This window comes from Podarcis muralis, chromosome 15 (genome assembly GCF_964188315.1).
Source record: "Podarcis muralis chromosome 15, rPodMur119.hap1.1, whole genome shotgun sequence".
Classification (NCBI taxonomy): Eukaryota; Metazoa; Chordata; class Lepidosauria; order Squamata; family Lacertidae; genus Podarcis; species Podarcis muralis.
The window spans coordinates 24,344,848-24,372,080 of record NC_135669.1 but is presented as its reverse complement, the minus strand read 5'-3'; the positions used below and the strand labels follow the sequence as shown (position 1 = coordinate 24,372,080).

The 27,233-nt window shown below is 43.5% G+C and overlaps 1 protein-coding gene across 1 annotated transcript in view; it reads left to right on the top strand.

The window, feature by feature from the left end:
- The window catches only part of LOC114585457 (uncharacterized), a 127,744-nt gene that overhangs the window by 17,880 nt on the left and 82,631 nt on the right, over positions 1-27,233 (top strand). The window contains exons 7-21 of the mRNA XM_028708144.2: positions 1,722-1,914; positions 5,972-6,108; positions 7,024-7,248; positions 9,150-9,291; positions 10,234-10,357; positions 12,467-12,658; positions 13,794-13,931; positions 14,142-14,324; positions 14,828-15,022; positions 16,649-16,797; positions 18,442-18,610; positions 21,288-21,422; positions 23,851-24,003; positions 24,569-24,770; positions 26,909-27,049. Of these exons, the coding sequence (XP_028563977.2) occupies positions 1,722-1,914; positions 5,972-6,108; positions 7,024-7,248; positions 9,150-9,291; positions 10,234-10,357; positions 12,467-12,658; positions 13,794-13,931; positions 14,142-14,324; positions 14,828-15,022; positions 16,649-16,797; positions 18,442-18,610; positions 21,288-21,422; positions 23,851-24,003; positions 24,569-24,770; positions 26,909-27,049 (2,478 nt within the window). The remainder of the gene's footprint in view (positions 1-1,721; positions 1,915-5,971; positions 6,109-7,023; positions 7,249-9,149; positions 9,292-10,233; positions 10,358-12,466; positions 12,659-13,793; positions 13,932-14,141; positions 14,325-14,827; positions 15,023-16,648; positions 16,798-18,441; positions 18,611-21,287; positions 21,423-23,850; positions 24,004-24,568; positions 24,771-26,908; positions 27,050-27,233) is intronic.

The following is a 27,233-nucleotide window of genomic DNA, read 5'->3' as shown; positions in this document are numbered from 1 at the left end:
AGGGCTTTATATAGCATAGCTAAAATGGATAAATCCTATTTGCCTGCTTGCTGGAGGTGATGTGCAGCTCAAGGTTCCTTCGCGCATATGTGGTGGGACTGTGCCAAAGTTGCTAGTTCTGAGATGATATATTTATAGAAATAATAACAACAAGAAAACTGGAAAAATCTGTTTAAAAAACAGCAACTTCCTGAAATAGCACTGTTGGGTATATTCAATGGAGAAAGCCAGCGCTTATTATATAAAACATTTAATTGGTTACTTATTAATGGTTTTGAGGATATTGATAGCTAGCAACTGGAGAGAAGCAAAGTATATAAATGTACAAAAATGGTATTGTGTAATTTGGGACATATTTGGGAGTTTTCTATGAAATTGATGCAAAACTTTGTGCAGCTAGAGGGCAAAAAACCTGAGAGGCTTTCATGGTGAACCAGTGGTCATTCATTCAGCACAGGAACAAAGACAGGACAAAGCATACCTGCTGCATTCAGTAATATATGGTTGTGTTAGCATTTTCCTTCATATTGATATTAGCAGGTATGAGTCTCTCTCCACTTCAGGGCTTGTATGAACTTTGCTTTTATTGTTTATATCTGAGCTATGCCTTCGGGTTGGAGAAAGTGGGGGATGTTCAATTTGTAATTTCCCCCTGATAAAATAATAATAATAATAATAATAATAATAATAATAATAATAATAATGTACAGGGATTTCTAACTAGCACCAAACGTCCAGTCTTTACTGAATGACAATTCCCATCATCCCTGTTTATTAGGTGAACATCATAATACTGACTCTGGATAATCCAAGTTCTGTGCCAAGGAAAGCTGAATCCATTCAAATTGTGCAAAGCAAACAAAATTAGCTTGCATAATTGTATCTGGCTTCTTGTTGTTTTGGGGAGGAGCAAACAATGGCATTGGAGAGAGAGAGAGAGAGAGAGAGAGAGAGAGAGAGAGGCCCTACCCCGAGCTCTTGCCAGCACGCACTTTTGAGATTGCAGCAGGCAATCTTAATGGCTATTTTCTTTGCAGGATAAAGACTAAAAACTTTTTAATTTGAAAGGGAAACCAGAAGTTCTGGACTTGCTGCCTTCTGCTTTTACAGCATTCTGATGCAGAACCACAGGATGTACCACAAAGGAACCTGAGTTTGTGTGTGTGTGTGTGTGTGTGTGTGTGTGTGTGTGTACTTAAAGAGATGTTTTGATTGTGTGGTTGTTTCACCAGATACCCAAGATCACAGCTTTATACCTCGCATTAGTTAAGCCTGATCAGCTAACATGCACACATATAGTTCTGCCTTTAGAGTAACTACCTTGAATTGATCCATGAAGGGGTGTGTAGAATCCATCCCTTCACTCCCCTGATTGTACAGATGAACAACTGCTTGAATTACAGAGAGAGGAGAGAGGAAGTAGTGACATTTAGCAGCATCCATAAGCCGCAACCTTTTGATTCAGGCGTTGTGTGTGCCCATCCAGCAGTTAAAGACCACCGAGCAGTCGGTTATCTACTCCGTTTTCTTGAAAATGCACCCTACTGCTTTGCAAGCTTGAAGATGTTTAACAAAGTGAAAGCCGTTTTACTGCAGGGCTAGGAATTGCTGGCAGGATCCACAGCATCCTCCCAGAAACTAGGTCTCCTTGGGAGACAGCAGAACAGTAGGTGCTTTCTTCATTGCAGTGACATCGCCTTTTTCTTTTGTTCCCCACCCAGGAGTCAAACAATGCCTGAAGTGCCCTGTGGGATATTTCTGCCCAAATGGGGCAAATTTTCCAAGCCCATGCCCTTCGGGGACCCACAATCCACTCCAGGGGCAGGATGAATCTGCAGACTGCAGGCCTTGCCCTGCAGGGAGAGCGTGCACCCAAGCTGGCTTGGCTGAACCAGACTCTGAGTGCATGGCTGGGTAAGTATTGCTGTGCTTGCCTCTTTTATATTCCTTACTTTCAGGGAAGCCCGCTTGACCAGGGTTTGCGTCTATATTTGATTCTCTTTGTGAATCACTTCCCATAAAATACCTCAAAACAATTGTCAGCCACCCTGTGATCTTCGAATGAAGGGCTGTTCATAAATTTTAATAATAATAGTAATAATAACAATACCATTTCAGATGTAAAAACAATTTCAAATCCAATACATACTAGGAGAAAAATATCTCCATTTGCCTGCCGAAAAGGGGAAAAACTTCAACAGGTACCAAAAAGGCATTGGAGCAGTGGCGTAGCGTGGGTTGTCAGCACCCGGGGCAAGGCAAGTAATTTGCGCCCCCTAACCCGTGGATTTGCGCCCCCTAACCCGTGGATTTGCGCCCCCTAACCCTAACCCCCAGATGTTGCGCCCGGTGTGGCTGCCCCCCCTGCACCCCCCACGCTACACCACTGCATTGGAGACAGCTCCTGTCTGATGTTTGACAGGAAGGAATTCCAAAGGGTGTGTATCACTACACTAAAGACCAAATTCTTACACTGTATGGAACAAACCTCATCATAAGTTGGTATCTGCAGGAGACCTTCTTTTGCAGAGTGCAGCAGCAGCAGCTGGTTGAGTATGCAAAGGGTGAGATAATATTTTGGCTATCCTGGTCTCCAACCCTTGGAACACTATTTTTAAAATTCTTAATTATGTTTACATTTACGCCCCACTTTTCCTTCTTGGATCTTAAGATGATGTATATGCTTTGCCGCCACTGCTATTTTATCCCCACAGCAAACCCTGTGAAGTAGGTTAGGCTGAAAGATAGTAACTGGCCCAAGACCACCTAAACAGTGGGGGTTCGAACCCTGGTCTCCCTGGTCCTTTTTATAATATATTTTTTATTATTTTCCATTTAAAAACATAAAATATTACAACATTATAATAACCATTCTAAAACATTTGCTCCACCAAGCTCGTGACTTCCCTCTCTCCCTTCAGCTGGTTTCCAATTTCTTAATAAATTGCATACACATTTCTACTGTCAGTTTTTGTCCTTCCATACATGTCAAATCCTTCCATTTATCCATGGTCAGATACTATTTTTATAATGTGTTACAGAGTTTATATCATTCCTGCTAGTGTTTTCATGTTTTTGCAATGATCTCTTAAATATTCAATAAATTTACTCCAATCTCTCTGGAATTTCTGGTCGCTTTGGTTCTGGATCTTTACAGTCATTTTGGCTAGCTCCGCATAGTCCATCATCTTCATCTGCCACTCCTCAATCGTTGGTTACCAATGATTGTGGTCTCCCTGGTCCTAATCCAACCACTATACCTTAGCGTATTGTCTACAGCAGGCACAAAGACCCTGAGACCAATATATGTTATGTTGTTATGTTATGTTATGTTATGTTATGTTATGTTATGTTATGTTATGTTATGTTATGTTGTTGTTATGTTATGTTATGTTATGTTATGTTATGTTATGTTATGTTATGTTATGTGTTGTTGTTATGTTATGTTATGTTATGTTATGTTATGTTATGTTATGTTATGTTGTTGTTATGTTATGTTATGTTATGTTATGTTATGTTATGTTATGTTATGTTGTTGTTATGTTATGTTATGTTATGTTATGTTATGTTATGTGTTGTTGTTATGTTATGTTATGTTATGTTATGTTATGTTATGTTATGTTGTTGTTATGTTATGTTATGTTATGTTATGTTATGTTGTTGTTATGTTATGTTATGTTATGTTATGTTATGTTATGTTATGTGTTGTTGTTATGTTATGTTATGTTATGTTATGTTATGTGTTGTTGTTATGTTATGTTATGTTATGTTATGTTATGTTATGTTATGTGTTGTTGTTATGTTATGTTATGTTATGTTATGTTATGTTATGTTGTTGTTATGTTATGTTATGTTATGTTATGTTATGTTATGTTATGTGTTGTTGTTATGTTATGTTATGTTATGTTATGTTATGTTATGTTATGTTGTTATGTTATGTTTTATGTTATGTTATGTTATGTCCCACCTTTCCTTCAAGAAGCTCAAGGTGATGTGTGTAGCTCTTTCCCTCATTTTATCCTCACAACAACCCTGTGAGGTAAGCTAGGCTAAGAGACAGTGGCTGCCCCCCAGTGGGGATTTGAACCCTGGTCTCCCAGGCCCTTGGCCGACACCCTAACCACTACACCACACTGGCTTACTGGAGTCAAGAATCATAGAATTATAGAGTTGGAAGTGACTCCGAGGGTCATCTATTCCAACCCACTGCAATGCAGGAATCTTATTGCCATGACAGATGGCTGGATGTGCAATCTTGATTGTCTTATATTAGTAAAAGAAAAAAATAAAAGAAATGTTTAACACACCTTCCAATTCACATTTTAAGCTCAAACTGTGCTTCACATGTTTAAGTCCGAACATATTGAAGCCCAAAAGCACAGATGGCTTAAGATTTTTTATTGCCTTTAGGCAGATGTGTCTCTTTCTCCCCAAGAATGATGCAACATCAGCTTTCCTCGCACACTTTTTAGTGGCATACAGCTACTTGTGAAAGGGATCTGCAAGAAACTGTTTTTGAACTTTATTTGAGCTCTGTAGGAATGGCCTTGGCTTTGATGCTAAAACATGAAGATTCTCAACCAAGGGCTGACCCTTAGTTTCAGACTTGTGATCAGCCTTTCGGAAGGCACAGAATTCACTTCCTTTGCTGGAACTTGAGCTGTGCCACTGTTTATAATCAGGGATGGCCTATCGTTATTCATTTGGTCCTCTGCAACAGTTTCCTCCTTGTTGAGAGAGAAGCATCATCATGATTTGCACCGTTCACAAATGGCAGATCTTTCTTCCCATTGAGTTCAAGCCGTATCTTCACAGCTGGGTGCTGTCTTTGGGAGCACTCTGGCAGTGAAGCAGATGCATAGCAGTAGCAGTCAGAGTCATGTTGCCAGTATATATGCTGCGGCAGTGAATACGCTTGAAAGCAGGAGCCTTAAAATGGTATGCACAGTTGCCATGCTATGGTGCCTCTCCTTCCAACGGATCTCATAGGCTTCTATGCTAGTGAAAGTACTATAATGAAAAGGGAAAAGTGGATACTTTCTTATGGCCTTTCTTCATATCACCAGCCTCATATTTGCAGCTTATGTACAGAGGAATAAGTGTCCTTGAATTTACCCCACCAAGTACTGCTAGGTGCACTCCAACATCCACCATACCTGACCCTTGACCAGGCTATAACATTGTCCATCCCTGCTTAGAGAAAGTGTCCCTGGTTAGCCTTTCACCATCTGAAGCCCTCCAGATGTTTCAGACACCTCTCCCCATTACCTCTGACCAGTGCTTTTTTCCTGGGGGGACGCAGGGGGACGCATACCCCTAAACATTTCGTGAATCTTTGTACTTTTGTCCATTTACTGTGTTTATTTTTCCCAATTTGAACTATAAAATTGTAATTTTCTTGAATCAAAATGAGAGTACCCCTAAACATTTTTTTATGAGAAAAAAAGCATTGCCTCTGACCATTGGTCATACGCAGTGCTGTTTTTCTAGAAAAAGAGGTGCCAGAGTATACCATGAACACCTCCCTTGTTCTTTTATAATGGCAATGAGGCCCACCTGAGAGGTGCCAGAACTGAATTCTGGTGAGTTCTAGCTGAAAAAAGCCCATTTTTACAAGGCTGGATTGTGAATAATAATAATAATAATAATAATAATAATAATAATAATAATAATAATTGTATACTGTTCAGAGGACTTCAGTGATGAGTGCTACAGTGGTTCAGTGATGCAATAAATATATTTATTTGGTCACAAACAGGTAAGGGCAGGCAGGGAATGAGAGGTGTGTCACTCCTCGCTAGTGATGTCACACAGTGGTGACTACGGCAACCCCATTATTCCACACAACAAGAGCAGAGGCCATGGCAGCTGAGAAGCTGTTTCCTAGTGGCAAAACACAGTAGTCTGGGAGCTTTGACTCCTCCCTCTTCTTTCTATCTGATTATGACTTGAGTATATTTTATGTCGTCAGATACATCTGCCCGGTTGGTTCCTCTAGCCCTCATGCTCCCAGCAACGCTTGTCCGCCAGGAACATTCAGCAACCGCTCTGACCTCTTTGATAAATCCCAGTGTGAAACCTGTCCAGAGCGATTTGTCTGCACGAGAGGTATGCCATTCTGTACTTCTATAAGCTGAGCATCAGACCTGCCATTTGAGAAGCTGCTCTTAGCTAGTGGAACATAACATTGCCAGGGACTAGTGACTTGAGGAAGAGATGAGGTCGGCTCTTTTCACTGCCTACTTGGCCAGATATTCTGTACACTTCTCTTTGAACCTGTCACGACTTCCTTATTCTCTACCAAAGAATTGTGGGTAGCAGCTCTGTTTGGGGGAACTGCAAAGATGATTATTGCTCTTGGGTCTGGTTTCAGGGGTGAAGAATCTCATGACCTGGAGTCAAATACGGGCCCTGTAAGCCTTTACCTGGTCCTTGGGACTCTCCCTAGCCACACCGCCTCCCCAGTCACCCCCTCCCTCCTTTGTCTATTTGTTACCCTCTCTGAGTGTTTTTCCTGGGCTAAAATGCCTCCTTCAATGCTGATAATGCCACTTGCTTTCATAGAATCCTCTGAAGCAACCCCGAGCATCATCTAGTCCAACTTCCTGCAGCGCAGGAATATGCAGTTGTCCCATATGGGGATCAAACTGCAACCTTGGTATTATCAGCACCTTGTTGCAACCAATGGAGCTATCCTGGATGGAGGATAGAGAGGGGAGTGTGCATAGGAACTAGCCTACTTTAGAAAGGCAAGATTTATATTCGTTGATACTTCTACATTCATTGCCCCACCACCACCACTGGTGTGTGGCCCTGAGAATGGTTCCAAGAAGGGAATGTAGCCCTCAGGCTGAAGATGCTTCCCATCCCTGACTTGTTTCAAGAGCTAGCTATTCCTTTCTCCCATATCAGCTCCCAACTCAGACTTTAGCTGCAGTTCTGCCCTTCTGACCAGGGCAGCTGACCTTGATTACATGTGTTAGGCTGGGCCTCACTGCTGATGGCCCATCTGTCTTTCTGCAGGCTCAGGAGGGAAGCAGAAGCCCCCTGTCCCCTGCCCGGCTGGTCACTATTGTCCACCAGGAACCAAGCACCCAACACAGTACAAATGTGCCCCTGGCACATGGAGCAACAAGACTGGGTTAGCTGCCGAAGACGAGTGTGTTCCATGCCCAGCAGGATGGTTCTGCATGGCAGGGGCTCATGGACCTTCTGGAAGCTGCAGTGCCGGTCACTTCTGCCCAGAAGGTAAGGAGAAATTGACCAGGTTGCTATCTGTTTTTCATACCCTTGGTCATGACTGATGTTTTCCCAGTGCCTTTTTTATGGAGAATGTGTGCTTGCCAGTAAATTAGGACCAATGCAGGGCTTGGCAGGATCAGGGCCCCTAAGAGGGTCCTCTTAGAATAGCTTTGGAAGTGGATTTAGGCTGTAGGGTTAGAAGTAGAAGATAGTGTATTTTAAAATAGTATTATTTGCAAGTGATAAAACGTGAAATTTTTTATGGTTAAAGTAAGTATGATTAAAAAATGGTTAGAAATTATGATATATGTAAACTGCTAAAGATGAGGTAAAATGAAAATCAGATGCGGGGACTTGGGGAAGCCCACCTAATAATGTTTAGAAAAAATAAGGATAAGGCAATAATCTGTTTCTATTGTTTGTTTTCCTGTTTGTGTTGTTTATTTGTGTTATAAAATGAATAATTTTTTTGTTGAAAAAAATAAATAAGAGGCCACGGGTCCAAGAGAAGCATGAAGACACACACTCAAGAGGGTTGAGCCTATCTTTTCACCCACCCGGCATTTCAAATACACATGGATATGAAAACTGGGGATACGATATAAGTCTTTGCAATTCCAAATGCCTTCCACTGTTCTAGCTTGCTGCCAACGCTTTAGTTAACTCACGCATAAGGACACGCAAGAGCTGCCTTGCTGTGCCAGGCCTATGTTGTGCCTAGCTGAATGTCTTGGCTCTCGAGAACAGCCATAACTGGAAATGAGTAAGACACACGGCCAATATGGCATGCTGCAGTTTTGGGCAGCCTCAAATTTAGGAATGCTCTTGATAAGAATGTAAGAACAGCCTTGCTGGATGGGGCCAATGGCCCATTTTATTCTAGTATCCTGTTCTCGCAGTGGCCAACCAGATGCCTATGGGAAACCCTCAACCAGGACCCAAGCAGAAGAGCACACACACACACACCCCCTGCAGTTTCAAGCAACTCATATAAAGAAGCATTACTGCTTCTGACCATGAAGGCAAAGCATAGCCATCATGACTTGTAATCATCAATAGCCCTTTCCTCTCCCAGTGTGGGAATATGCCTAGCTCTGAACAGACTTTTGATGCGTCTATCCCAGAGTTGCCTTGTCTAAAGGTCAGCTGCTCCCCTAGGATCTCAGCTGGGATGGGGGCTTTCACAGTTCCCCTCCCCAAGACTGATCAATTAGGAGATTTGAGCCTGGGGTTTCCTACTTTGGTTGAGTCATGACTCTTCTCCTTTGAGGATGTATCTCTCAGTTACCCCACCAGCTAATAGCAAATTTAGCAAGTCTCCAAGTTCTGATGCTTTGTGTTGTCAAAATGACACCTTCTATACACAAGGGTTGAAGGAATGGCACAGTCTGAAATGCTTCAAAGCACTTTGGGAGGAAAAGAGAGAATTGGAGAGTGTGTGTGGGGTGGGGCGGTGGGGAATCAAAACAGCCCAATGAGGATTCAGCATTCTCAGGGACTACAGTGTCTTTGTGTCTCTTGGAGAGGAAAATAGAGTGGTGGAATACAGTATCCTGAGAAAGGGAAAGGTCTGGCTGGCTGGAACCCTGAAAAAAAGCAGCCTATACTGTAACATTTTGTTGCAGGTCCCACTTGGACTGACTATCTTAGCAAACAAAGCTTGATTCATGAGCATGGTCTGAGAACACATGATGGAACAACCTTGCAAAGTAGGCCTGTGTCTGATCAGTGCCTAGATGAGAGGTCACCAGGAACCCCATTGAGTTCCATGGGAGAAAAGCAGGCTAGAAATATCACTGATGGCAATAATCTGTTTCTGCCAATGAACTAACTTTTTAGTTTACTTCATTCAAGATAGCTTTCCTTTACATTTGCTTTGCCCTGTTCCCTTTTTCTCTTTGGGAAAGGTACTCAGACAAGCACTCAGTTCCCTTGCCCAGAAGGGACCTTCAGCACCAGGCTTGGGAATGGTAAGATGGATGACTGTGTCTCTTGCCCCAGAGGAGCTTACTGCCCAGAAGGAACTGCCAAACCAGTGCTCTGCCCACCGTAAGTAAAGGAAGAAGAATGAAGCCAATTACTTGCTACTCAGAGTAGACCCATTGGAATTAAAAGATCCAAGTTAGTTGTGTTCAATAATTTCAGTGGGTCTACTCTGAACATGACTACCATTGGATACGACCCATACTGGGCAATACTTTGATATTGTAACATGAAGCACAATAGATTAATTATAATGCTAGGTAAGCTACAATAATGAGTCAATGACACAGGAGCTTCCTAGTGCAAAAACTTTCTATCTTTGTCTTTAAAAAAATAAAAAGACACCTAGTTTTAGACAGTCACTTTATATCAGGTAAAGGGTAAAGGGACCCCTGGCCATTAGGTCCAGTCGTGACCGACTCTGGGGTTGTGGCACTCATCTCACTTTATTGGCCGAGGGAGCCGGCGTACAGCTTCCGGGTCATGTGGCCAGCATGACTAAGCCGCTTCTGGCAAAGCAGAGCGGCACACGGAAACGCCGTTTACCTTCCCACCGGAGCAGTACCTATTTATCTACTTTGACGTGCATTCAAACTGCTAGGTTGGCAGGAGCTGGGACCGAGCAATGGGAGCTCACTCCGTCGCGGGGATTTGAACCACCAACCTTCTGATCGGCAAGTCCTAGGCTTTGTGGTTTAACCCACAGCGTCACCCGCGTCCCTCGCTTTATATTACAAACTTATTAAACCCAGAAGCATTTCCGTGCCCCATGCCCTCCTGTGAACTCTGGACCATTTTTAAAAGGACAATAATTGCAGATCTCATTGTGGTGCTAATAAAGGAAATGAGGCAACCCCACTTGAGGGCAGTGGAAAGGGAGAGCAGGAAGCCCACACCACAAAGCAGAGCGTCCCTTTTTGCTACCAGATGGCAGCACTGATGAATCTCCCCTTCCCCAGCTGATCTTAATGGTAACTGTCTTCCGTCTTCTCCTGCTTCCTTATGTAGGGGGACTTACCATTCAGAACAAGGAGCAAAATCAACTAATGACTGCATGCCCTGCCCTGGAGGGTATCACTGCCCTGAATTGGGCACCATAACTCCGTATGCATGTGGAGCTGGCCAATTTTCAGTAAGTACCACCAGATTTCTTAGGCAGTGGGAATGACTTTATAGGGGTGGAGGAGAAATTTGGTTCAGTTTGAACCTACCTAAACTGCACTTCCCGAAACAATAGGCAAGCTGAAACACAACCATCCTTCAAGAGTTGGAATTCTCTGAATTTTGCAATGCATTTTCTCCTGCTGAGTAACGGGTAGAAAAATGCATATGCTAGGGTAAAAGTTTGCATAAAAATGCATGTACTGGTAAAAATAAGATACACAGATGAATTATATTAAGTGAAATTGCTTTGCAAAACTATGTATATTAAATAAAATTGCATACAATAATATTAGGATAAATTTGCATTAAAATGATGATCAATTTTTACAGTTGACTAACTGCAGCCAAGGCTATACCAGGTGGTGTTTGCTTAGATTGGTACTACTGTTTCATGGTAACAGATGAAAAGTGACCATCTCGGGGTCCATTTTTGCAGCTGGGGAGGCAATGGTCTTGAAGGCTGTCTTTTTGCAAGCAGCCCCACCCACAGCACAGAACTAGCTCTACAGTGATCTAGTAACCAATCCATGATCATTAATGCAAATCATAGGAGGGGTGGAGGTTTTTTTTTAAGATAATAGACATAGAAATTGCTGTGATTTTTAATAGGGTCTGGTCACCCAGCTGGCCACTTGCCATTTTGAAAAAAATGTGTCATTTGGACTATTTTCTCCTCCTCATTGTCAGGATGGTTAAAACTCCAGAAAAGAAGGGAGTGTATTTTACTATTCCTGGTTGGCTCCTGGGGAGGGTAGAAATTACAATTCGATTGACTGCTCATTTTGCCATCAAAGATTTTTTAAAAAGAGGAAAGGAAAGAAAAGAAAAGGAATGTTAAAGCCACAAAATTGGAGATGAGCAGCATGGGTCTTCTGACAAGCAAATGGCAAACTCTGTGGCTAAATTGTGATGAGAAACATTTCCATACTGATGGAGAACAAAAACAAAACACTTTCGCACTCTGTTATATGCATGTATTGTTCCCATCCAGGCTACTTTTCTGCAGCTTCAGAATGTGGGCAATTTATCATTTTAGAAGAACCATTTTTGTGATCAGAGATATGGAATGAATGATGAGTTAGAGCCCTGTGATAGACAGGCATAGATTGTCTCACCTGTTTTGTCTTTTTACCTGGGCTGTAAACTGAGTAAGTAAGACTCGCAGGGATTATTTCTAGGGCAAAAACAGGGCTAGACCTGCTTTAAAATAGAGAGGCAGGTCGACAAGCGATTGGAGGCAGGCTTAAGGGAGCATACTGCAGAGGCTATAGAGCAAGCAGAAATAACAGCTTTGAAATCCAAGCAAGGGAGATTCAGTAAGAAACATTGATCTGCTCATTTGCAACTTCTCCCTGCTTCGTTTTGCAGGAGCTGCTAGGAGACTGAACTTAGGGCAATGGTAGCAGTTGTCATTTGCACCAATTCGAAATATCAGAAAAGCTCTTCTGGATCAGGTCAAAGGCCCATCTAGGGCATCATCCAGATCTTACAGTGGTCGGCTAGATGACTATGGAAAGCCCACAAGCCTGACCTGAGTGCAAAAGCACTCAGCAAGGTTGGGTGAGGGACATGATTCCCCGCCAATTCTGAAAGGCTGCCCAAAGGAAAGGCTTTGTTTCTCACTGTAGGGAGCAGCCTTGCTGGTCTGTCACAGCCAAAACAACAAAGAGTTTTGTGTCACCTTAAAGAGCCACACATTTATTGTGGCATAAGTTTTTGTGGACCAAAGTCTGTTTCATTGAACACATCTGATGAAGTGGGCTCTCATCCTTGATCCTCCTGCTCATTCTGCTTAGTAGGGCCTTGACATCAGCCCTAAAGTCCTGCCCTGATGGCACTTCTAGGTCTAACGCCAGAGAATGTGAATTTGATTGCTGGCACTGGCCCTATCTGATGCCATCCTTGGTGAATGAATTTCAACAGACTATCCTATTGCCGTAGTACCTTTGCCTCTCCTTGGATTCATTGTACATACACCAGGGAATCCTTCCAACAACCCTGAAAGGTAGGTCAACATTAGTCCAGCTCTGAGCTTAAAATGATGCTACAATGATAATCCCCTCCTCCTATTGTGCAGGACCCTGGATCCACCTCTTGCTCACCCTGCCTCATTGGGCATTACTGTGCACACATCAACACCAGCAGGGAGGTTATGCTCCTTATGATGGTCTGCCCAGCAGGTCTGCTTTGCCCTGAAGGATTGACAGCTGCTCCAAATGCTAGTGGCCATGCCTGCCCAAGAGGTTACTATTGCCCACGGGGTGATGTTGTAAGTACTTTGTTTCAATCATCTTTACTTGCTGTTGCCCCTTTCCCTATGATTCTCTTTGCTGGGATTCCATGGAATGAAATTGCTACAGAGAGCTTAATGCCTACGGGTCTATAGCAGGATTTGCCAACCTGATGCCTGCATGTGTTAGGGCACCCATGAAGCTTTCCACTTTTTTAAAATTCCAGTTTCTTTCTGGAATTCACTCTGTGCAATCTCCCGTTCAAGGTATAGTTTGGCTCTTGAGGTGCTCTGTGTCTCCCGGTTCACTATGATAGAGAAATCAAGAAATTGCTATAACTGTTTCACTTTTTGGCCAAAGTGGATGAAATTTACAGACATGGGAGCCCCTCCAGAGTGGATTAATATTATCAGATTGTAGACAAATAGATAGAAATAAAAAGAAATGTGCTTTCCTCTATGATCTCTTGGAGATATATACGTATATGCAGTTTCACACTGACCTAATTTCTGATGCATTGCAATAGGATTTGTAAGCCTTGTCTGAGATCTTCAATAAGCCATAGGCCTCCGATATAAATTGTACAACAGAACACTGTCTAGAACACTGCCTGTAGGACTCTGAAGAGCTGTGGGGTCCTTTTTGTGAAAGCAGAACAATGTAGGGTGTTTTTTTAAACAACAACAACACTTAAATTCAACCTTTAACTATTTATATAACACAATCCTCCACTGCTATGCTAAACAAGCAAGCAGGCAATGTTTTGGACAGCCTCACTTCTTGCACAGCCCATGGAGAAATAGTGATATAAAAATGCACAGCTATTCTGTACAAAAAGAAGAAGGAGAAGAAGGTACAGAAAAACAGCAACAAGGCACTCTATGGCTTCACAGGGACACTGATCCCTGTGGGGATGATTGACCTCATATGTCAACTCAGGAGGAGAAAAGACCTCCAAATAACCCTGATTTGCCGCATTATTCAGCCCAGGCACCTCTCATAATTACACACTTTTCTTACCTTTGCTATGTTAATAGGACAGCTGTCGTGGAAGAGGAAGCTGCACAATTAGAATTGAGCTTATTGAGCCTGAACACTCTAAAGTACTGTATCAAATGTGTTATGGCTGTTGTTTTCTTCAAGAATCAGCTTCATTCCTCTTGTTGCTTCCAGCACCCACCTGCCAGGCCGTGCCCTAATGGGACTTACAGTGGCCAGAGGGGACTGGGCAGAGCTGACCAGTGCTTGCTGTGCCCCAAGGGCAAGTACTGCTACAGGGGAGGGCGAGAATCCCAAGGAATATCCCAGCCCGTGAGTACTCATGCCCTGTCTTCTCATTAAGCATGCACCCTCCCAGTTCTCCTTGAATTCTTATGCAACACGCCCCCCTTCTATTTCCTGATTGTATAATTGCCTCACTAATTGTGTTGTCAGGCTGGATTCTCTCATCCTTACCATGAGAACTTCACCCAATTAACAGCCCACTTGTGTGTGACTCTCTGTATGCGTTTCCTTTCTTAGACTGGAAATTGTCCCCCTGGATACATCTGTCCTCTAGGAACTGGGTTCCCCTTCTCTTTCCCATGCCTGCCAGGCTCCTACTGGGATAATTCCACTGTGGGGGGAGGAGATGTATGCAAACCGTGCCCAGCTGGATTCTACTGTGACTCTGTTGCTGTGACCCAACCCAAAGTGTGCCCATTGGTAAGTTGCTGGGGAAGAGTGGAATGGTGGTGGTTGGGGGAATGGTACCTGCATCAGAATGTTGCACAGGGTTCCAGCTAGCCAGCCATGCCCTCTCCCCAGATACTCTATTCCATTCCCCACCAACAGTCCAGTTCCTCTGTTTTCCCACTTCTCGTCCAACAGTCAGCCAGCATCCCATGCCCCGTTGAGCATGATCTGTTCTCATTAAGTCATTCTAGAGATTTTTCCACACTTTCGGGATTTTTCTTAATCTCCTCCTCCTCTGCCGTCTCCTCCTCCTCCTCCTCCTCTTCTTCTTCTTCTTCTTCTTCTTCTTCTTCTTCTTCTTCTTCTTCTTCTTCTTCTTCTTCTTCTCATGGGGTTGCCTCAAGCCTTCTGGTACCTCCCCTTGTTTTTGGCTGCAGAAGGGATTGAGACTTGGAGAATGAGTTCACCATTAGTATAGAGGCTATGCAGCATCTTGAGGCCAGTGGCCATAAGATGGTGGCTTTGTTTTCTAGGGGTCTTTCTGTGTCAGTGGCCAATCCCAGCCTGAACCTTGTCCGGCGGGCACCTATGGCAACAGGAAGGGATTGGCAGGCCTGCAAGACTGCAGCCCGTGTAGAGCAGGTTTTTACTGCGGTGCTCCTGGACAGACAACGCCAAGTGGTCGGTGTGAGGCTGGTTTCTACTGCTGGAGTAGGGCGGTGTCACCAGTAAGTAAATCTCTTGTGTGGATATTTCTGTCTTTTCAGAGGTAAGTCTCCCTCTTTGGCCTTTCCAAGGAATGCTGGTGGGATTCCTCATTCCACTTCTACATGTTCTAGGCCAATGATCAATTTATAGCAGAGATTTATAGCAGGCCTTAGGCCTAGAGGCATCCTTATGGCTCCCCAAGACACATCCCTCACCAGCTTTGCTCTACATATCCTGGTGCCTTTTTTGGTCCTTGAACAGGTATATTTAATAGGTTGTACATAGCTGTGGGTTAAACCACAGAGCCTAGGGCTTGCCGATCAGAAGGTCGGCAGTTCTAATCCCTGTGACGGTGTGAGCTCCCGTTGCTCGGTTCCTGCTCCTGCCAACCTAGCAGTTCGAAAGCACATCAAAGTGCAAGTAGTTAAATAGGTACCGCTCTGGCGGGAAGGTAAATGGTGTTTCCGTGCACTGCTCTGGTTCGCCAGAAGCGGCTTAGTCATGCTGCCCACATGACCCGGAAGCTGTATGCCCGCTCCCTCGGCCAGTAAAGCGAGATGAGCGCCACAACCCCAGAGTCATCTGCAACTGGACCTAATGGTCAGGGGTCCCTTTACCTTTATACAGGTATATAGTTTTAATTCTATAAGTGTTTAATTGTTTTTAATTATTGTTGTTTCTATGTTTTTAGTGGTTCATATTTTTATCTGTTAGCCACCTTGAGTTCCATCGGGGAAAAGGCAGAGTATAAAATAAAATAAAAACAACAACAACAACAACAATGACTCTGGCTTGCCCAGATGGAAATGGAGGGGTGTCAGGGCTGCATTCACTTAACAATTTATTCCCCAATGTTTCCCTAACTGTTAATTTCTGCATTATATTTAAGCTTTCACAAAATGCAAATCTGGAAATCCTAGTGAAATCTAGTGCGAGTTTAGTGTTCATTTCCATGTTAATAGGTTCCAGAAGAAGTCCTTTTGCAATTCCACGAACTCAGAAAATCACGGGAGTAGTAACAAACTTTGGGGTGGTTATATCAGCATACAGTTCTTTCCTGCTGTTTTCATGTGAGTGGGGAGTATTGTTGTTGTTTTTATTTATTAAATTTGTATACCGCCCTATACCTGAGACCCTATAGGTCTCAGGGCAGTTCACAACATACAATTACAATATAAAAAGCACAAAATACAGCCTTTGGCTCCACCAACTATTTGCCATGCGGCCCTTGGTTGGTTTGCCCACATAGGAATGCTGCCCTTGTAGAGAACAAGATTCCCTAGTCCTGATTTCCAGTATGGGAAGGGGCTTTGCCCAACCTTCCTACTCCATGTGGACTCAAATCAACCTCTCAATTGTTGGACACTGAATGCAGGACCAATTAATACTTCATAACTAAAGATTAACCAGAGCTATCTGACTGAACAGCCAAGCTGATCGCATTTAATTAAGCAGGAATTTCAGCTTTTGCACTTTGCTTTACAGTGTGCTTTTTATACTTTGTGAACTGCTTTGAAGTCTATTCTGTCATTATGCCATTACAAATTGATAATAATAAGTCTCAGGACAGAACCATTGGGCTGTTCATTAGCTTCCCCAGCGATCCAGTCAAGAGCAGTCTTGTTTCTTCCATTCCCCAAAACCAGCAGCCCACAGATGGAGTCACGGGGAATATCTGCCCACCTGGGGCCTACTGCCTACCTGGATCATCCATCACCACTCTCTGCCCTCCAGGAACCTATAGCAACACAAGTGGGTTGAAGTACCTGAATCAGTGTTTGGATTGTCCACCTGGGTGAGTTCTTCATCCTATAGGTGAATGTCACTCAGCTACACAATAATAGTACTGTGACCTGCAATGGCTAGAGACCCCTGGGCCAGGCTGAAGCCCAGGTGACATGCAGGACATAATGGCTTGTGGATATATACTACATAAATAATTTAACAATCAAGCCGCCAGATTGACTGGCCCAGAGGGGATTAGGACTGAGTTCAGGTGAATCTTTGCCAATGCTAAAGATTCTCCTCTTTACCTGGACCTTTGGCACCTGAGAGAGATTTTTTAGGACCTACTTTATTATCTTGACTGCATTTTGTTTTAAACTTGGTGCATTTCTTGTGATGGTACTCACTGGGATTAGAGCACCATCACCTCTTTCTTTTTCCCGTCCATGGTATCAATATATGAGAATGAACACCTCATTTTCTTTTTATCCTCCAAACCCCACTCTTTAAACTTTGTTGTAACTCCTCCTGGGACCTCATGGTGATGGGCAGGTAGGAAATCTAATAAAGAGCAACGGAAATAGCAAGAACAATGATGGAGTAGGAGAGCTCCATCATCAGGAGAGCTGCATCCACCATGGAGCTCCCAGCTATGCCTGCAAGAAGCTCTACAGGCATAGATCAACTGCTGGCCATATTACCATTGGCAGTCCATGTTAGGCCCCAAAATAGAGCACTTGGAGGGGTGGAGATGGTCTTGGATATTCTGGATCCAAAATTCCTTCATTCATCAGGAAGGGTCTAGGATCGGGGGGGGGGGGGGGGCATCCTTCAAACAACCACCAGCCAGAAGGCCCTGGAAAGTTCACAAATCAGGCCTTTTAAGTGATATACATTCCTTTTGGGTGTGTCCTAGTTCCCCAATACTCAATTACATTGCTTCCATTAAGTGGAAGGGAACAGGGGTTTCCTAACAACTCACAGCACCCTCAACAAACTTCCGCTCCCAGAGTTCTTTGGGAGAAGCCATGACTGTTTAAAGTGACATCATAGTGTTTTAAATGTATGGTGTGAATGTGACCTTGCTGTTGACTATCCATCCTCCATGAATGTGCTGGATCTTTTTAAAGAGGCATTTGAATTGTGTCTGTTCATCCTTCTTTACCATGGAAATCCATGGTCCTGTAGGCTGATATGTGATAATACGGAATTCCAGTTAATCAATTTCTAAGATAAGCACAGTTTTGGGCCTGCGGATTTGCCATATCTATGGATTTACTTGCTTGCTCACTATGGGGGATTCCTAGACGACTCTTCAGCCCACATGGTTCCCAGGGCAGTTTACAAAATGTCTAAAAACAATAAAAATCAATGCAATAAAATGGAATAAAGTAACCACCTCTATAAAAACTGGCAATTAAGAGCAGCAGCTGAAACCAGTTCAAGCTCAGGACCGTAAAGCACTTTTAAGGCCTGTGAGAATAAAAAGAGAAATCCTTCACCTGGTGCCAAAAGGATAACAAAAAAAATTCCAGGTGAATTTCCCTGGGTTGGGAGATCTATACACAGGATGGCACCACCAAAGGGATCCCTACCTCATCACCAACCCATACCAGATCTTGAGAGCACCCAGGGAAGGATCTCAGCAGATTATCTCAGTGCTCGGTGAATGAGAGAGTTCCAATGTAGACTACATTTTCTCCTCTAATACTAGGCTTTACTGTGATGGGACAAACCCTCAAGCTCCAACGGGGCCTTGCAAACCCGGCTACTTCTGCCCTGGTGCTGCTAAAACAGCCACTCAGATGATGGCAAAGGAAGGTCACTACACCCTGGAAGGGGCTATCCAGCCAGAGCCCTGCCCTCCTGGCAGTTTTCAGCCGGTAAGCGGAGCCTGACCTACAGATACTGCAGCTGTTTTGGGATGAATGTATTTAGGAAGTGTCTTGATCGCTTTATATTCAGGAGAACCCCCAAGCGATGCGCAAAACTGAAACGCCATACAATATAGTAATACTCAGATAAGAAATTATTAGAATAACATTGTACTGTTCAACCAGTAATACGCACAGTCACGCACCATCCATATTCCTCAATACAAAATTCCAGCTGGTCACTTGATAAAATAGGGTGAGGGAATTTTCTCAGCCTGGGGGCCACATACCTTTTGGGGCAACTTTCCATGGGCCACATGCAAGTGGTGGGTAGGGCCAGAGACAACTGAGGACAGAAAAATGGACATGACTCTTCCCTTTGGCACAGAAGGCAGGTGGACTAGATATCCTTCCCGCTGTCATCTTGCATTTCTAAGTACAGAAAGTATTGCTCTGATGTAATCCTTCCTATTTTACTTAGTTCAAGATGGTTCTGGAAGCTTCTCTGTGTGAAAGAAGCAAGTAAAAGGTTCATGATGTTTGGGTTATTCCTTCAGAGAAGCTGAGTACAGCTGGTTTAAACTGGTTCTCTTATCTCTTCAGTCAAGGTCATGCCGACTAGAAATAATAGACAACAAAGAAAATCCCCTATGTTGCAAAACAGAACACTCTGAACAACAACAAGCAACACATTGGTTAATAATATACTGACAATATTTTTATAACACTATACTGTTTCAAAATTCATAAACAGAAGACATATAATATGTGTGTGGTCACAAATTAATAAGAATCAAATAAATGTTCCATGGACAGGAATGGTAGGAGTGGTAAGTCACTGTCAAAGATCACTGAAATGGAGGCAGAATGCCTTTCCACAGTCAATATCCTACAAACATGAGGCGATGGGTGCTCTGAACATCACAAAAGGGTACTCCGAACACAGCAGCAGACAGAACAGTTCTTCCAGGATAATGAATGTTTCAGTGATAATTCTTCATCAGCTGGCAATAATGTAAAATGAAATAATAATAGGTCAGAAGGAGCCTGGGTTTCACTCACTTTTTCTTTCTATCTCTTTTCCATCTGGTGTGGTGTTCTGTATGCTTAGTGTTAAGGTTTTAGACGTCTTAGAAGTTATTGTAAGTTTAAGTCTGCTGCAACTGGATTTCTTATGGACAGTGCCAATCCTGAATGTATTGGATTTGTGACCATTCTGCTCATTTGCCTTCAGTAGCTGTAGGCTACTCTCTGCTGAATGAAATATAATTGCCTCTGGTCTATTTTGGGGGGACCCTGCAATGTGTTTAAGCTGTCACTCTGCTAACTATACATTGGAATCTACTTTGGATCAATACTGAGTAGAATTTAAATGACACCCCATCCCCATTCTCCTTAACCCCTAGCATCAGTCAGATAGGGCTGAATCACTGCTGTGTCAAACAAAACAGATGAAGAGCCAGGATCCGAAAAACTCCAGATTTGTCTTTGCTGCTGCTTTGATTAATAGTTGGAGGCAAATTTTAATCAGCAGTACTGCAGATTTAGGGCATGCTTGTTTCTAAGGCAATTCCTCTGTGTTGCCTGAATAAGGAATTGAAAAACAGCATAGTAAGATTGCCCTAATGCCGGGTTGGTGAACTGCAGGCCCGTGGGTCTTATCCAGCTCACCAAGGCTTTTCTGGTGGTCCACTACTTTCCAACCTAGTTTACAAGCTCTAACAGAGAGTGGTATATTTTGATTATGAAGTTGTAAATCTGCCCATGCTTCAGTGTCTCAAAAAGGCACCTATAATAGGATGTTCTAATGTATTTATCATCAATTAATTGAGTGATTAATTGCTTAAAAGGCAGATGATTAATCTGTTTTAAAAAACTGTAATTGCTTGACAACACCCCTGTTTTCCCCCCTCGTGTGTAATCTGTTCATTCTTAGCCACTTCACGCTCCTTAATGTCTCCCTGATTTTCCTGGTAACTCTGCAGTAGCTGCTGATGGGTTAGTTGGCTGTGAGCCAAATCAATCCACACGAGAGAAACACAAAAGAGGAGTTTAATCTCTTCCACCCCACTAGAGAATCGCTGAGCCTTGGAACAGAGTAGCAGGGGCACATGTTAGGTTTTCCTTCTCTCATTTCATCTGTAAGGATGGGGGACAGATTCATTCAGAACCTTCTTAACTTGCGCTTCCTGAAGAAGTACACAAACTGGAAGGAAGCTTTCCAGCAAAAATTTGCACTTCTCTGAATTTTGCAATGCAAAGTAACAACAACACACACCTGTGTGAAACAATGCAAACATCAGAGAAAGGTGCATGCAGAAGTGAACGTGTTTATGAAAATAATGTACAAAAAGGCATTATGTTGCTTGAGAAAAATGTATATGTTGGGCAAAATCATATAAAATATATGTGCATTAGAAGCAATGTGCATGAAAATGCATGTAAATATTCATGCATTGCAGCAGGCTGGACTAGATGATCCTTGGGATCCATTTTAACTCTACAATTCTATGAGTCTATGCAGAATTTCTTAAAAGATAAAAACCACACACTGGTGTGGAAATGGAGCAAACTGATAATAAGATTGGAAACAACGAGAAACAGGGAGGGTTCAAAATAGATTTTTCCTTCCCTGTTTTCATCTGAAGCCTGACAGATTTTTTCCCTCCATCTCTCCTCTGTCTAGAGTCTAGCCCAGTCTTCTTGCAGGGAATGTCCTGCGGGGATGTTTTGCAATCACACTGGCCTGGTAAAGCCCTTGACTTGTCCCAAAGGATATTACTGCCCAGCTCGGAGTACACTGCCTGTTCCTTGCCCAGCGGTAAGACCTTCTAGAGTTGTGACAGATTTCTCAGTTTAGAAAAGCCATGGGGAATCCAGAAAACACATTCTATTATCTAAATGTGGAACTGGCACTGCTAGAGGTGCCACATAAAACTCATTCCACATTTGTCATAAATTGATCTTTTAGTGTGACCTCGCACTTCAGAACTCCCTGCCTATTGACATCAAGCAGATGCCCTCACTTTACTCTTTTCAGTTTGGCTAAAAACATTTTGGTTTAGGAAAGCCTCTCCAGGCATGCAGAATGCCTCTCCAGGCATGTAGAATCTGGTTTTTACCTTACTGTTTTAATTTTAATTCTTTTTTAATGCTTTAAATAGCTGTTTTTAATTATTTTTACTTATTACTTTATTTCTTCTGTAAACCGCTCTGAGGTGTGTTGTTGTTTTTGTTGTTTACATCCAAGCAATACATACATTTTATAAAATAAATAAATAAAATTAATCAAATTTCATCACTGATTCCAGAGTTACAGTGGATAATGAATATTCAAAATCCAAAGTTCAGTTCTGAATCTAAATGCACAGATGAAAATTTATGGCCAGAGCAAGCTCCAAAAGAAGATGACTGCATGCATAGCCAGGGTTTTGCTCCCTGTTTATACCACAGCAGTTCCTACTGCTGAAGAGACAAGCTACTTTTGAAATTGGGGAGCTGCTTATCTCTTCACCTGCAGTAAAAAAACAAAACGAAACCAGCTACTCAGGCTTTTCTGTGCGCATTTACTTCTTTTAAATCCTGGCCACTACCGGTGGATTAGTTTTAAAGTTGGCATGTTCAAAAATAGGAGCTTTTAGGACTTGTATGTCAACAGATTCCTGGACCAAACATTTATTCTGCTTTCGTGAGATAAACCGAGGTGTTATGTTTTTGGCATCTGAACGATGTCATGCTGATCTGCATGATGTCACACCATGCCTATCCACGTGTTAACATTTTTGTGCTCAAACAAATCCCATGGTAATTATTTTCTAGTGTGGGAGAGACTGCATGACCCCAGAAGAGTCTGAGTGACTTGTTGCTTCAAGGGAAACACCTGATCTATTATTATTTTTTAAAGTCTGATTTGCAGGAACAGGAAAATATATGTTTACCAGATTCTGGCTGCTATTGTTTAAATCGCAAATGGTAATTTTTTGGACAGTGTACATTGTCTAAAGTCCAGTTCCTACTGGGATTGTCAACTTGTGTCTGGGCTGTGCCTATTCAGACTGTACTGAGTACTCACATACGGCAACGCTCTAGGCTAGACTATTCTCCCCGACTAGCTATCAGAGTGCAGCAATATTGAATTCCTACAGCAAAATGTTTCTGCTTCCACCTTCATCAGCTGCTGTTTCAAAGGTGGCCTTTTTACAGCTTTGAGGATGCAATACTTCAAAGGCCTTCATTTACAGAAATGAAGGGCTTTTCCACACCTCCATTTTGCCCTGTTGTCATCACACACACACCCAAAACTGGGAAACCTGTGGTTTAACACTGACTTGGAAGAAACAGCAACCGAGTTTTCGACAGATGGCTGTTTGTTCCGATTTAGCACTAAAGAGCAGATTTCCCAGAAGAAAGCAATGGGGCAAAGGCAAAACCACTGGGACTTGTACTTTCTAGACATGTGAAAAGTGGAATTATGGACGAGCACTACATGATGCTGGTACTGTCCGCAAGGCCATAGTGTTTTTGTGTCCAGGGTGTACATGCAGAAACTGCCCTTATGTACACACTGGACACATGAACACCTCATGGCTCCACCTGGAGAATAGTACCAGCATCGCTTAGCTTAGCATTCCATCCTCAGAGCACTGTAGCTTCCACCTTGAAAACAGCACCATCACTTTGCTATAAGAATTTAAAATTTCTGTTTTGTTAGTCACTGTAATAAATACATGGTTTTAGTAATCACCCTTACCAGGATCCAGAACAAACTTGCCTGAAGTGCTGTCTTATGCCAGATAGATAGATAGATAGATAGATAGATAGATATGGAACTATTCACACACCTGCAGTTTGATGTACAGTCCAGACCTAGTCATACCATGTTGGCCAAAATTCTCAAGTCCCAAAGAAAGAGAAGGCAGTAATTGCAGAAGATGTTGAAGCAGCCTAATGGTTTTCTATTATCAGGATCCAAAGAACAATAAAGCCACATCTCCATACTCAAGAAACAAACCTGCAGTTTCAAACACCTTTGGTCTTCTTACGTGGGAAGGAGAGATCTCCTTTTTTGAAAAAGACAAGTCAAATGTTCACAGGGTTAGGCTGCAGATCAGATTTTGGTGAACCTTTGATATAGTTTTAAGTCAGGGAGACAGAAAATCAGGCAGAGCATGTGCCTTGACTTTCCCATCTCCTTTGACATACATTGTTCTTTTGTTTTGTTGGCTTTCCCCTCTGCCTGTTTTATTCAGGGTACCTACTCAAACCTCTTGGGTGGCACCGGAATGAGCACCTGCAAGCCATGTCCAGCAGGCATGTACTGCAGCAAATCTGGCTTGGCAGTGCCTGAAGGACCCTGCCAGCCAGGATATTACTGTCTCCAAGGATCCAGTAGTGCCTCCCCGGTAAGTGTGGAACTGGTGTCCTGTCTGGGTTCCCATCTCCCACTTTTCTATCAAGATTGCAATCTGATACCTATACCTCTGCTCAGACCCAAGGGATGAGAGATGCAGGTAGATCAATGCAATTGCAGGGTGAGAAAGATGCCGAAGCCGTGATCAGAAGTTGCACAGGTGCAAATATCAGAAGATAGTTCAAAACTGTTCTCTGGAAGAGAACAGATCCATATTATTCAGAACTACTTGAGGGATGTGATGTAACATACAAAACAGAGGCTGAAGGCAGTTAAAGACAACATGGTTCTTTATTAAGGTCTGGAATTCATTGGTGACTTCATAAAGGCCTCTGAGCCAATGAGAATTCAGCTAGCCCTTTGACAGTCAGTTGCTTCTAGGGAAGGCTTAAAAAGAAGTCCAGGTGCTTTGATTGCAGTTCTCTGTCTTTTCCAGTAGTGGCTTTGACTCCAGAGTTGGGCAGTCCCCAATTGAAGGCATGGCTGGTCCTTCTCAATGAATCTTGAAAAATGCATGTTCTACATTATATTACAGCCGCACTTTTCTCTTTCCCAAGGCTGGCCTCCCCTTTGGTGGCCCTTGTCCTGCAGGGCATTACTGTCCAGCTGGCACAAAGCAATTCAGGGAAATGCCCTGCCCAGTGGGGACATGGAATGAGCAGAAAGGAGGCCGGGATGCCAGCTGGTGCCTGCCTTGCCCACCGGGGTTTTTCTGCAGCAGTCCAGGCCGTGTTTCCCCAACAGGTCCATGTGCTCCAGGTGAGAGAAGACAAGGGTGGTTTCCTTAGAGGCACTTTGGACGCTTCTTTGCTGACAACTTGAAAGGGGCATCTCATAATAATGCCCCACTCCTGAGAGAAAGGCAAACACTCTTGCTTATGTGTGCGCACAGTATGTATCCATTTTCAATATCTGCCAGTATGTAAATGGAGAGCTGGTGCTAACAAACCCTTTCCATCTACAGGGTTGTTGAGAAGATAGGGTGTGCAATTAGTAAAGGTAAAGGTACCCCTGCCCGTACGGGCCAGTCTTGCCAGACTCTAGGGTTGTGCGCTCATCTCACTCTAGAGGCCGGGAGCCAGCGCTGTCCGCAGACACTTCTGGGTCACGTGGCCAGCGTGACATCGCTGCTCTGGCGAGCCAGAGCCACACACGGAAACGCCGTTTACCTTCCCGCTAGTAAGCGGTCCCTATTTATCTACTTGCACCCGGGGGTGCTTTCGAACTGCTAGGTTGGCAGGCGCTGGGACCGAATGATGGGAGCGCACCCTGCCGCGGGGATTCGAACCGCTGACCATGCGATCGGCAAGTCCTAGGCGCTGAGGTTTTACCCACAGCGCCACCTGCGTCCCAGGCAGGGTGTGCAATTGCAGAGCCACAAATAGATATACCGCCTAATATAGATTGGCCCAGACCTTCGTTCAACCATTTCCTTTTGTTGTTGTTTCCTTGCTTGTTTTCCATTGTATATTGTCATTTCTATTCTTAATTGTGCTTGTTAGTTTCTTGTTTCACATGAAAGGTGCCCCAAAGCCACTTACAAAGTAATAAAGTCATATCACAGAACTTAACGTTTTAATTTCTGCATATTGTATGCAACAGCCTATACGCTGTTTCCTTCCACATTTGTAGCAAGTAGTGCCCACAAAAATATCTATGACACAGAAGTAGTTGTGGTGAGCATGTGTGTGTGAACTGGACCTCAGGGTTAAACCTCAATTTAGTGGCCTTCTTCACAGGTAACACTAAAACAGCAGAGTTATGATCCCTTTTCAGCCCAAGGGCCACATTCCCTTCGAAGCAACTGTCTGGGGGCCACAAGAAAGTAGCAGTTGGGGCAACCCTCACCTTTCTACCATAGATGACATTCTATTCCTGCAAGCACCAGACTCTAGCCTGGCATGCAAGAGACATTAATCACGTTCAATGACACATTCAGAGTTGCAAAAGTACTCAAAGAGGTGTATGACCCAGGAAGACATGTGATCTGAGGAGTGTCCTGGGGTCCAGGAAGAGAGATCTGGGGCAGGGGCTACATTTGGCCCCTGGGCCTGAGGTTTCCTACCCCTGTGCTAAACAACATCATTGCTTTACAGTTCATGGTTAATATGGAGCAAGACAAAACCCAAACCCAGATTTGCATGTAATGCTAAGCTGAACTATGGCTTGTCTGTAGTTCATAGCTGTCAACATTCAGATTTGAAAATAAGGGATCAGCAGCCTCAAAAATAAGGGATCAGCAGCCTCACCTGTCCCGGGGGCAGTCTACGGGATATCTAATAATCCGGGATAGCAGCAGGAAGCAGTGGGAAACGGTGCTGGAATAAAGGAATTTCCTGCAAAAAAAAAAAAAAAAGGAAAGGTTGACAGCTATGCTGTAGTTAGTGCCACAGCATGACCAAGGGAGGAATGAAGCAACTGCAATTTCCCCTATGGGTACTGTGCACCTGCTCATTCTTGCTAAGCCGTAGTTTGATTTGGAATTATGTGCAAACTGGGCCAACATGTGTTTGCTGCAGCAGCACATAGTTAAAGTATGGAACTCACCCCCACAGGAATCAATGATGGCCACCAACCTATACTAGCATTAAAACAGGATTGGATGAATTCTTAGAGAAGACTATTGATGGCTACTAGCCATTATAGCTACTGTAGGCAATAATGCTTCTGAATTCCAGTTGCTGGAGGCCACAGGAGGGGAGAGAGCTCTTGTGATCGGGTCCTGCTTGTCAGTTCCCTCAGGCATCTGGTTAGCCACTGTGAGAACAGTAATTTTGATTAGATGGACCACAGGCCTGATCAAACAGGGCTCTTCTTATGTTCTTCTGCAGATTCTCTTTTGTTTCTTCCTGCAGCAACTAGCGGTTTAATATAACCTACTTCCCCTCTGCTTCCAGGCTTCTATTGCAGAGGTGGGACTCGAACTTCCAGGCCAGCAGACAGGGCAACTGGAGACCTGTGCCCCGAAAACCACTTCTGCCCTGCAGGCTCCTCAATGCCATCTCCATGCCGAGATGGGGAATACAGCCCAATAACAGGTCAGGAGTGCATGTTTGGCAGGGTGTCTCTTTCTGTGTGTCCATCAGACATGGTTTGTAGGAGTTGTTTCCACTGCATTTTCAGGGGGCCATTTGTTCTCCTACAAAAGGGTGGGGGAAAATTCTGCTCATGGGAGGAGGGAGAAGAAATAATAGAATGTTTTTTTAGATCCTGTATGTATGC